The 11,698-nt window shown below is 34.8% G+C and overlaps 3 protein-coding genes across 3 annotated transcripts; all 3 read right to left on the bottom strand.

Moving 5' to 3' along the window:
- Positions 1-205: 205 nt before the first annotated feature.
- LOC123673376 (tigger transposable element-derived protein 6-like) lies at positions 206-1,738 on the bottom strand. The gene has a single exon (XM_045607862.1). It carries the CDS (start codon positions 1,736-1,738, stop codon positions 206-208), a length of 1,533 nt encoding a protein of 510 aa, XP_045463818.1.
- A 935-nt stretch (positions 1,739-2,673) lies between these two features.
- On the bottom strand, positions 2,674-7,641 carry LOC123673377. Its single transcript, XM_045607863.1, has 4 exons — positions 7,257-7,641; positions 7,022-7,151; positions 4,482-6,941; positions 2,674-4,303 (listed from the first exon to the last, which is right to left on the bottom strand). Exons 3-4 carry the CDS (start codon positions 4,758-4,760, stop codon positions 3,674-3,676), a joined length of 909 nt encoding a protein of 302 aa, XP_045463819.1. The 5' UTR covers positions 4,761-6,941; positions 7,022-7,151; positions 7,257-7,641; the 3' UTR covers positions 2,674-3,673.
- Positions 7,642-7,780: 139 nt separating this feature from the next.
- Positions 7,781-10,598, bottom strand: LOC123672950 (zinc finger MYM-type protein 1-like). Its single transcript, XM_045607317.1, has 2 exons — positions 8,312-10,598; positions 7,781-8,216 (listed from the first exon to the last, which is right to left on the bottom strand). The coding sequence occupies exons 1-2, from the start codon at positions 10,179-10,181 to the stop codon at positions 7,864-7,866; spliced, it is 2,223 nt and encodes a 740-aa protein (XP_045463273.1). The 5' UTR covers positions 10,182-10,598; the 3' UTR covers positions 7,781-7,863.
- Between the last annotated feature and the right edge of the window lie 1,100 nt (positions 10,599-11,698).

Below are 11,698 nucleotides of genomic sequence, written 5' to 3' on the forward strand. Positions count from 1 at the left end.
ATAAAACTGTTCGACTTATCTATAGTTCGGCTCACCAAACGTTCGAGTTATTGAGGTGGGAGTTCGACTCATTGAGGGAAAAACTCGAGGTAATACATATTGATCATCGTTAGTCAATGAGAAGCAAGCGTATATGTATTTTACATTTAATGAAAAATATGTATACATACATTGTACATATTCTAATCACATATCTTCATAAAATTCATACGGGTTTAAAAAAATCGTTAATTTTCATTTGCTTTAAACGTTTTTTTTCCAATTTGGAAACGACCGAAGATATTTCATTTAGTTTCCTGAAAATGTCGTATTCGATATCTTCAGAACTTTCCAGAAAACATCTGATCGTATCGATAGCTTGTCTAGCTTCTTGAACAGTTGGTGGTGTAGGTGGCTCAATTTCAGGGTCCTCCAAATTGTCCAAACCTGCATCGTCTTCTTCTTCCCTTCCTAACACTTCACGTACGATGCTTTCATCTGTAGGTGGAAAGCATACCGGTAGATCACAATCCACCTCCACAAATTCGTTAAAGTTTGCATCCACATCAAATACAGATGAAAGGATTCCCCATCCATCAATTTCCACTTCTTCTGGATTTTCCAGCGCTGTGTCTGATTCATCGGTGGTAATCACGTCGAATCCACATGCAGAAAAACAATTCTGAATTGTTCGAGGGCTCACTTCATCCCATGCCTTCTTGATGAAATGTAGAGCTTCTAATACATTTATTGGGACTACAGCACGATTTTCCTGTATTTGTCGAAGCACATGGTTTACTACTTCAGTACGGTATTTAACCTTAAAATTTTTAATGATTCCCAAATCCAAGGGCTGTAGTTTCGATGTCGTGTTCGGTGGTAGAAACTCTACTTTTAACGATATAAGAACAGGCAAGGGATTATGAGCTGGACAATTGTCTATGAAGAGAAGAGCCCTCTTCTTTTTTTTTGTCAACTCGTTATCCCACTTTTGCAACCATTCTCTAAAAATAATTCCAGTCATCCATGCTCTAGAATTCGCAGTATACTCTGTAGGAAAGGTTTTAACATTTTTGAAACAACGGGGCTTCAGCGATTTGCCTATAACGCATGGTACATGTTTCACTGAACCGCTCATATTAACAGCAAGCAAAACAGTTAAACGTTCTTTACTTTCCTTACCACCATGACAATCTGTGTTTTTGAAATCTAATGTTTTGTTGGGTAAACATCTGTAAAACAGCCCGGTTTCGTCTGCGTTGTAGATCTCATCGGATGTGTACGTTTCCAATAAATCCGATAGATGAGCTAGCCATTCAGCACAAGTGTCTTCATTAACGCTAGCACTTTCGCCTGACAAGGTTCTTCCAGCAATTCCGTACCTTTTTTTAAAATTGGATAGCCAACCACTACTCGCTGCAAATTCGTGGCCTAGGGAAGATGCGAATTCCTTCGCTTTCTGTTGAAGAAGTGGTCCATTTACTGGAATATTGTTTTTGCGCGTTTCCTGGAACCACTTTATCAAACATTTTTCAACATCTGAGTGCTGAGGCAATTTTTGACGGTACCGGTGTACTGATTTTCCTTCTGCAGTGGAAGCGATGATTTTCATTTTGTTTTTGATGATGGTTGACAGGGTAGATTTAGGAATTCCGAACTGGATAGCGATGAGGCTTTTACTTTTTTCGCCTTTCTCTACTTCCCGAATGAGTTCCAGTTTATCTGCTACTGATAAAATTTTGAGTTTTCGCGGAGCCATGACTTATAACGCTCTTGGCACACGATGGCTTCATAAACAAATAAGGAATGAATTGAACTAATGTCCCTCGACTCCTGAGCGGTTGAAGAACACATTATGATGGCTGCCACTTGTGGTGATTGGTTTGCGTAACGAATCCTTTTCGCTTTCATTCGTGAGATCAAAAAGTTCGACTCATTGAGGCGATGGTGGTCAGGAGTACGACTCATAGAGGTGGAGATTTCCGCGGAGCCCTTCCAGCAGTTCGACTCATCTATTAGTCTCTTTAGTCCCAAGAACACTGTTCGACTCATTGAGGTGAAATTACATAGGGTAAGATACGCAGGAATCGGGACTGGAGAAACAGTTCGACTTATCAAAGAGTTCGACTTACCGATGTTCGACTTATCGAGAGTCCACTGTATTTATTGGCAGCTTATTACTTGGTTTATCTAAAACAAATTAGTTACCTATTCAAATAAAATAATCGTACTTCTATGTATCCTAATTGCCCAACACATGCTCTTTCACAGAGATACAAGTTAATAGGAAAATCAGTTTTTCTTCATTTTGAGCCAACCATTTGGTTAAGGAAATTCCTTATGCTGTTTCTTGACGTTCTTTATAATGTTTCCTAGCTTTTTCTGTATGACATTTCCAATCGATAAATGTCTGAAAATGAATATAGCTACGTAAATAAATTGAAATTAATTAATCTCACTAGCGAGTGTACCCTTAAAGAAATTATCTTAATCGAATTATGGAAGCAGATGTGATCACGATGGATGCTATCTCAAGACTAACTTATTGAAGTAAATGTGTTTTCATTCTACACTGAAAATGAAAAGAACAGAGACAAAACGCCACAGCTGATAAATCACACGCATTTAAAGCAGATATACCTTTACTAGTTGATGATTGAATCACAGCTTTTATAGCCAAAATAATCAATGTAACTTATTAGCAAACGGTATAAAAACATTCCATAACGGTTAGAGGATTAGTAACTTGAGTGAACTAAAAGGTATCTACATTTTTCATACAAGTTTTATCATTCATTCATGACATGGGAAGTTTCAATGAATAGTGATTTTTCAAAGTATTTTACACCTCCATTGAATGGCTGGCAAATTGGTTCCAATTTTGAAAGTTATAGTTGAAACTGCAATGTTAGAATTCTTCATATTTATTTATTTATTTATTTACTTCTTTATTCTTGACCTCTAATACAGTACAAGTACTGGTGACAAGGCCTATTTAACAATATACAAAAAAATAATACTATATAATATTCAAAACAACAACAAAGTTAAACTAAACAAAATAAATCTTTCAGGTACAACTTAAGCTTAATATTAAAGTTTTTTTTAGTTCTTATATACTTTATTTCTGGTGGTATTTGGTTAAATGCTTCTATTGCTCGGTAAATTGGGGAGTCCTGGGCTTTCCTCGTAAACCTGAGTTCACTTCTGATGGTACCTCTACCTCGGGTGTTATGACTATGCACATTCTGTACTAGTGTAAATCAGGGTTGTTTCGTTTTAAACATTTTGTTGTAATCAACTGTTTTAAACATTTGCTTAGGTTTGAAACAGTTTTTGTTTAAAACAGTTCAAAACATGTTCGAAACACTTAAATCAAACAAGCGTTTTTTTTTTATTTTCTTCATTAATATAATGAATAAAAAAAGGAAAAATTCTCAAATACATTATACAAACTTCTCAACATACTTATATTTATTTAGTTTTTATTAATAGGAACAAAACAAAAATTGGAAAACTTGAAACATTTAAAAATAGGAAACATTTTCAAATACAAAACACATTATATAAACCTTTTAACATACATATTATTTTTATTCATTAATAATAGGAATAAGGAACATAACAAAAATTGAAAAACACAAAATATTTTATTTTTGCATAAAACTAAAACATAAAACCGTTAACAAATTTCTCACACTTTTTCAGTCTCACTCTTATAATCATCAATCTGATCAGTCACGTCATCACTGATGGAATTGAGCTCTTTAAAAATTGAAACCAACTTAGCCGCTTTGGCATTGCCTAGCCGATTACGTAATTTTGAATGGACTAAACCGTATGATGAGAAGAGTCTTTCTATGTTGGCTGACGATGCAATAGCTGAATGAAGTTGTTGAGCAAGTTCCAGTGCTGTCGTATTTATATTTTTTATAGAACACCACCATGCCAATGGTTTTACTTTATCATTCTTAATTAGATATTCAGAAAAGAGATATGGTTTGAAGGGTGCACACTTTGCCTGGTAATTAATAATAATCGGTAATGCTTCTGGATGATAGGTTTCTACATATTCCATGCCAGTTTCTATTTGCTCTTGACTGAGTTTATTTCCTCTAAAGCGATGATCAAGCAAATTTGCCAAAAAATGAGCTGGGGTCAAAGCCATTTCCATACGCTCCTTGACTTTATTTGTGTAACTTACTGAACAAGCAAATTCTCCATTTGCTTGTTCAGTCTCGAATGCTTCCAAAAGTTCTAGCCATATCTCTGTAGCCTCTCCTATACCTAGTGCAAGTGTTTCTTTGGACTTTATCCAAAGCAACTGCGATATACTTCAATTTTTTTAAATGGTCTTGGGCCTTTGTCTTCAAATCGATGTCATTGACAAGCTTTATTATATCTTTATCAATACTTATTCTGTTGTTTGAGCAAACGTCTAATAATAATGGCCAGTTTTTCAAGTAACTTTCCAAGCAGTCCCATAAAGTATTCCAACGAACATCCTGAGGCAATACAAGAGCAGAATCACCAGCTTTTCGGAATTTTGCGCTAGCAAAATGTACATTTCTGAAATATTTACAAATTTTTTTGATATTACCGTTTATTCCTGGCACTTCTATATCATGGGCAAGTAGGTTCAACATATGAGCTGAACAACCATAAGTTATTACGTCTTTCCTGTCTAATTCTTCAAAGAGATCCCTTCTCATTTTGGTCACATTTGCAGCGTTATCTGTGACTATGCTAGTTACCTTACAATTATATTCTTCACATTTCATAATAGAATTCTTGAGTAGCTGTAATAAATATTCGGAAGTGTGACTATTCCCACTCGTATCAATGGACTCAGATGCACCCGTTCACTCTCTATATCTGTGACACATACGCCTATTATAGGTTCATTATGAATGTTGCTCCAGCCGTCAATCGCTAAACAGACCCTCTTGTTGCATACATTTTCTTTAATTGTTGTTTGTACCGAATTATAAACCTTATCAAGCAAGTCTGTTGAAACAGAATTCCTATTTGGTGGCTTATATCCAGGACGTAATGCATTTATTTACCGATTTTTGTTGGATATATATGGGTTTTTTCAAATACAGAGTATTCACTAATACACAGATGATGATTTTAATCGTTTATTCTCAAAACACTCTCGTAAGTCTCCCTCTATCTCTAAGCAAGTTCAGTTCAGAAGGCAGAACAGAAGGGAGCTCAACCCAGTTCAGACGTCAGAACGGAAGACTATTCAGAAGGTAATTCCTCTGCTGTTCTAATTTTGTACTCTGTATATTTTTGTAATAGTGTAGGAAATAAATTATCGTGGAAAAACTTTGATTCATCTATTTCCACTATCTTCGAAGTACCATCTTCATTCAGTCCATCTTTTGTTACACAGTTGTTCGTCAAATAGGTTTCGCACACTTCCCGATAGAAGTTAAATTAATAAATTGCTTGTCGCGCAATTTAGTCTTGCGGTAATTCCTCTGCTGTTGTAATTTTGTACTCTGTATATTTTTGTAATAGTGTACACTGAAAGAAAAATATAATACCAGCAATGAGAAAATTCATATACTATATGCCTCAACAAAACATTCTAATTCTCAGAGTTCATCTTGGTTTACTGCGATTTAGTTAATAATGGCTATATGATTTAACTCTTCATAACAGGAATAAGACCGTTTTACCACAAGTATTAAAGTGATGAGACCGCAGTTGTACTTCTAGTTTTACTACTATTATTACATTATTTCATTGTGGTTGTAAACCCGTTTACTTGCTTCTGTTAAGTTCTCAATTGCCTCAGTAACTTTTTCTCATTAACTCAGTATCCTCATATGACTGTGTTTGTAACACCGTTTCACTACGTTAGTCATTTTATATAACTGGTTTTGAAACTGATTTCACTATCTCAGTAGACTTAAATAACTGCGTTTGTGAGTGTGTATTACTATCTTAGTAATCTAGTATAACTGCACTTGTAACTTTTTCTCACTATCATAGTAACATTGGATATCTACCTTTTACTGCCGTAGTAAACCTATTTTGTAGTCCTTGTTATCTCATCTGAATGGCTTTATCAGCTTCATTTGCCATTTTAATTAATTCTTAACTGCCATGGTAGAATGATTCAATGTAACAGAAAACATTGACCAATTAAATTTTTTCTGTCACATTGGTGCAGTCAGGGCCATTGCAGTTAAATAAATTAACTAAGAGCGGAAGTTGACAAAGGCAGTCGGATGAGTTTAACCATAATATATGAGAGTGCATAAATGATAAAAATATAGTTTATTCTGTGATGAAACATCTACGGATTTACAGATATAAACAATTCACGCATGCGTGACAGACCATTGTCGAACATTAAAACCAACCTGCAAAACATATATCAACTCTATTTTCAAATTGTGATTCTATCATATTGATCAATAAACCATGATGTAAAAATGACCTAAATTGACATAACTAACACTGGAACTTTATTTAATTATCTCGAATTGTTAATAACAGAATTTCAATTACCTGCAAATTGTGCAATTGCTTTGTAAACTGTAATGCACTAAATTTCCAATAATTTTTTGCGCTTTATGTATTAAATCAGCAGTATTGAATTCATTTCATGAGAAGAATATTATCTCCAATGACTACTTCAACATTATTTGGTGGAAATACTAATAAAATAAATAATATTATAACAAGATATTTTATTGTTGCTAATTATCACATTTTTTCTCTGAGAGAATATTTCAAACATAAACTAACAAATAAATTATTTCATAATATAGCGACAAATAAATCCTGAGATTCAACTTGTTCATATAGTCAACATACCTCTACACTGACAAAAAAACTTTCCTGGCACTCGAGTCTTGTTGGTCTCCAGGTTTTACCTTGGTTTCTCAAGGTTATCATGGGATAAAGATATGGCAGCTTCAGTAATGCTTTTGTGGATCTATCTGAAATAATTAAGAAGAAAATTTAGTTAGTTCAGTTCATTTCTTCTTGATACAATATGATTAAATAAATTTGCACTCACCATGTAATTCGGATCCAATATCAATTTTCCTATCTTTGCACTCGTCAATAATAGCTTCCGCTACTTTAGGCCATTCTTTGTATACAATGTCTATTTCTCCAGGGTTTTGTCTATCGAAGTCAGATTCGAACTGTAATAAGTAGACATTTTTTACATTCACTTCAAAATTTATGTCATTTATATAAATGGAAAGAAACATTATTCTGCATGCTGAATTTAAAATATTGAAACTTACCAACTGAATACCGTTCTGGGTTCTCAATATTGGATACTTTATAAGTATATTCAGTATATCTTCTTTAAGAATGAAATCCCTTCTCTCTTCGAAAGTTGCTTTCCACGCCAGCAACTATCTTGGGAAATCAGTTGCGTCTGATTCTAATAATTTCAAACTTGAAATAACTTCTTCAGAAGGTTCTGTCAATAATGATGCATGTTCTTCTGATTTATAATTATTTGAAAATTTTTCGGCCAATCTCAGGCCAGCTTTAACATGAATATATCTCGACCAGAGTTTTCCCCTTGGTGCTTGTTTCCTCAGATTGGAACTAGACTTGGTATATGGCGTAAAATAAACCTCCTGTGCTTCATTGGGGAAGAGCCTTGAAATTTCTTGGGATGCTCTGCAGGGCCGTAGCTAGAAATGAATTTAAGGTAGGGCAATGAAGGTTACAGGTAGGGCAGAAGTAAAAAATTGTACTCGATGTGATCTGATGAATCAATTTTCATCGTACCTACTTTTGAGTGTATGGTAGTATGTATATATAAAAATATTTATTTCTTCAGTTTATATTATTTCTTTCAACATGTTGTGATTAATATAATGATGATAAAAAACTTCCTCAAAACAGCTGAATCCTTCGATTTGTCATATTATTAAATATGCGAAGGACTTCATTCAGATCAACAGACTGAGTCCTTCTCTTTTCAAAGGCCAGAAATACCATGCCTGCCATTCTTTCGTGACTCATTGACAGCCTCTGAGGTCTATTGATTGCAGTTAAGGTTGAAAAAGTAGATTCACAAACAGCAGTGCTACATCCTATGGTCGCCACAGATGCAAAGAGTTCATATGTATCTTTGAAAGCCTCTCGCTGTCTGTACAAAACTTGCACTATGTCTTCTGTTTTATCCTCACGACGACTCAAATAAGCTTTAACCACTGTAGCCTCTTCATTTGATGGAATTGTTATACCTGAAAAGTTAATTTAAATTGTGAATTGAATATGAATAAACAAGCGTAATATTTTAGAAGCAGCAACATCATTTTGTTAATTGCCTTACACTCACCTAAATTTTTCAAAGGTTCCATTTTGTTCACATCCAACTCATCGAGACTCGCTACAGAATTTAACAGATCATCGTTGTCTGAAAACCTTCTCTGTAATTCAGCAACTAGTATGTCCAATGTTTCGAAATACTCAGATTTAAATGGTTGATCTTCTTCATTTTGTTTCGTTGAGGAACAGGAAGAGTCAAACATCAAGTAGTCATCCATGCGATTAGATCTTCTGACTTGCCTTTTTTGGGTGTGAGTCCTATTTTCAGAATCAATGCTTGTCATAGATTTAGCTTCTTCCAAAATTTGATGATACATTTCATCTGTTCTCAATTTTGTGATTTCATTTTGGACGCAATTTATGATTATTAGGGCGTCTTTCAATCCTGCGCTTCGGGCTTGTAAACTTGCATCTGCAGGCTGAAGCATGGATAGTATTTTTTTGGCCACAACCATAGCCATTCGGAATTCCAAATTAAGCATAATTTTTTTGATGCCGACACTCTTGGCAACGTCGTCACCATTGAATCTGTCATTTTTCATTTTATCTAAAGTTAGCAAAATCTCTGAATAATTATCGTTTACAACTTTTGTAACCGCCAAGTGTCCTGACCAACGTTGTTCGAGTAATCTGCCAATTATTTTTCCACCATACATTGCAGCTATTTTTCCATGATGAAAGAACTCATGTAACATGATGCATTGATCAAAAAATAAACGGATGAAAGTCATTTCAGAGATAGTCCTGATAACTATTAAATGTAAGCGGTGGTTATAACAGTGGACATAAGGAATTTTTCGGCCCAATTGATTCTCTATTCTAGTCGCAACTCCTGAAACTTTTCCGCTCATAACACTTGCTCCATCATAGCATTGGCTTAGCATACGGGAGAGATCAATGCCATTTTTCGTAAGAGTGTTTAAAGTTAATTCGGTAAATGTTGCTGCATCAAGATGTTCAGTTGTTGTAACTGTCAGCAACGACTCATTGACGATTCCATCCTTAACGTAACGTATTGCTATAGCAATATTTTCACGATTATTCTTATCCCTCGTTCCATCTTCCATTAGAGTGAACCAATTCACGTCAGATTCCTTGATATCTTTGACAATGGAGTTCTGTACTACTTGAACCATTGCTTGAATTATTTGGTTTTGAATTTCCGGTGAATGATATGTCGCATTTTGTGGTATATGGCTGAAAGCCTCCTTCAAATTCGGATCTTTCATGCACGTGTATTCAAATAAATTCTGAAATAATCCTTGTTCTTTTTTTTCCTCCAAAACATAATTTCCTCGCAAAGCTAACTCGTTGACAACTAAAAATTGTATAACTTCAACAATTGATTTCATGTAATACCGGTTTTTTTCTAAAACTTCATGATTTATCAAAGTTTCGACACTGCTACCTGTAGATATTCTGCGTAGTTTGTCTTGCCACATCGCCATGGCTTGTGTATGAGGAATTGATTTCTCATGTTTTGGAAACCCAGTTCTTGTATCACTGGCATTTTTCCAGTTTCTGAATCCTGTGGAAGTATAAGAACTTTGTTTGCTTCCATGGGGTAAAAATTGTTGACAAGGATAGCAAAAAGCAGCATCTCTCTCGACCGAATACTGCAACCATTTATATCGCTTAAACCAATCCGCAACAAAGGCCCTATTATTTTCTTTGGGATATATATTTAAAATAATTTGTTTTATCGGTTCTCCGATTCGTGCAATATCCGAAGGAATACCATAGTTAATTCTATTTCTACCAACCTGTTTTGCCAAACTAGTTTCCATAGAACTAGGAGTGGGTTTTGAGCAATGGGGTTCATCGTGATGAATTCCCTCTTCAACTCTTCGTTTTTTGGTAAAGAAAGTCCTTATATCCATCGCTAAATGAGTCAATCAACACTTCACTTCACTTCAATAAACAAACAATTATTTCGCTAAACTCTATTTTGGGTTATATGGGGATCCCCCTACCAAGGGGCGTATATTCCAGTACAGGTCCCATACATACTTCAAATGCCATCTATGTGCGGAATCAAGAAAATAAGCACATGAGGTGCTTCTGAAAATACAGCGTGCTGTATATATACAATGACCACGGTGCACTCTATTGATGTAGTTCGCAATCTCTAACAACTCGTGATTAATTCAGAATTGATTTGCGAGTGATAATTTTTTCCTCACGTCACATAATGAAATTTCCTTTGAATATTATTTAAATTGTTACTATTTTTTAAGGTAGGGCATTGAAAATTAAAGGTAGGGCATTGCCCCATAATGCCCCCCCCTGGCTACGGCCCTGATGCTCTGGTGAATACCTCTGATTTTAAGCTGAAATAGAGCATTGAATTGAAAATATCAAATTCGTGAAAATTTTGTTTTAATATCTTTTTTTATATAAGGTACACTATATGGGACAATGTGTAGAAATATTTAACTCACAAATCCAAATACATTATATCCAAATTTATTCTTGTTTAGAATGTTTGTTATGCATTATTAATATTTTGCAACTCTAATATATATCCCTAATTTAGGGATAATCTTTCGAACTGTTTTAAGTTACATAAAATCACTTCGTTCAGTCCAGTACTAATTCATCTGTTTTTAGCTCGGTTTTTAGTTACTTGAATGACTTTGTTCAGTACGAAAGAACATGCATATTAGCGTTTGATTTTGATATTCGATCTTTCAATAATTAATTATTTAGCCTTTCGAATAGAATTCAATTATCACGGGCTATCAAGCCAAAATGCGATGAGATCAATAGAAATTATAAAATATTAAGTTATTAACTAGCATCCACTCCCTTGTATTAATCCCAAACGCATATCCGCCATATTTTCAAGATCCAACGGCCAACATTGCTACCTATTATGAAAACTCAACGGTTAGTGAATTCTAATTGATGGTCTAATAATATTTACGAATATACCCAACTTACCTGTAAATTTTTCGATGTAATCTTCTAGACCGCAACTTTGTAATAAATTTGCAAAGCGTGAATTCTCCATTGGGAAGTCTCAGATTCAAAATGCGCTGCACAAACACCTGTTCGAATATGTCCCACTGTCCCAGGAATCAGGATTGATGGCAAGCACAACAAATATTCCGGAATATTCAAATGGACACTTTTAACAACACTATGAGGATATGCTTTTGAATTAAATTAAATTCGTTCAATCACTTTGGTTTTATTTGCTCGACTGCCTAAAGACGATTAGAGAACGCTTAGTTGGACAGAAAGCAGAAGATACGCTGATTTCGTTTTCGTTGACGATCGTGTGAGCGGGCGAATCGGGTGGCGCGAAACCCTTCATTCGATCATTATCGCATATATTCGACTGATTTAATGAAACAATATTAACTGTGGCAGAGACAAGTGCGACTGTGGTAGT

The sequence above is a fragment of the Harmonia axyridis genome, chromosome 2, assembly GCF_914767665.1.
Source record: "Harmonia axyridis chromosome 2, icHarAxyr1.1, whole genome shotgun sequence".
NCBI lineage: Eukaryota > Metazoa > Arthropoda > Insecta > Coleoptera > Coccinellidae > Harmonia > Harmonia axyridis.

Coding starts and splice junctions, on each gene's coding strand:
- LOC123673376 (XM_045607862.1), bottom strand. CDS start 1,738: ATGGCTCCGCGAAAACTCAAAATTTTATCAGTAGCAGATAAACTGGAA.
- LOC123673377 (XM_045607863.1), bottom strand. CDS start 4,760: ATGAAATGTGAAGAATATAATTGTAAGGTAACTAGCATAGTCACAGAT. Junction 4,304..4,481: donor CTCTTGTATTGCCTCAGGAT/GTTCGTTGGAAT, acceptor AGTATATCGCAG/TTGCTTTGGATAAAGTCCAA.
- LOC123672950 (XM_045607317.1), bottom strand. CDS start 10,181: ATGGATATAAGGACTTTCTTTACCAAAAAACGAAGAGTTGAAGAGGGA. Junction 8,217..8,311: donor GGAACCTTTGAAAAATTTAG/GTGAGTGTAAGG, acceptor TTAACTTTTCAG/GTATAACAATTCCATCAAAT.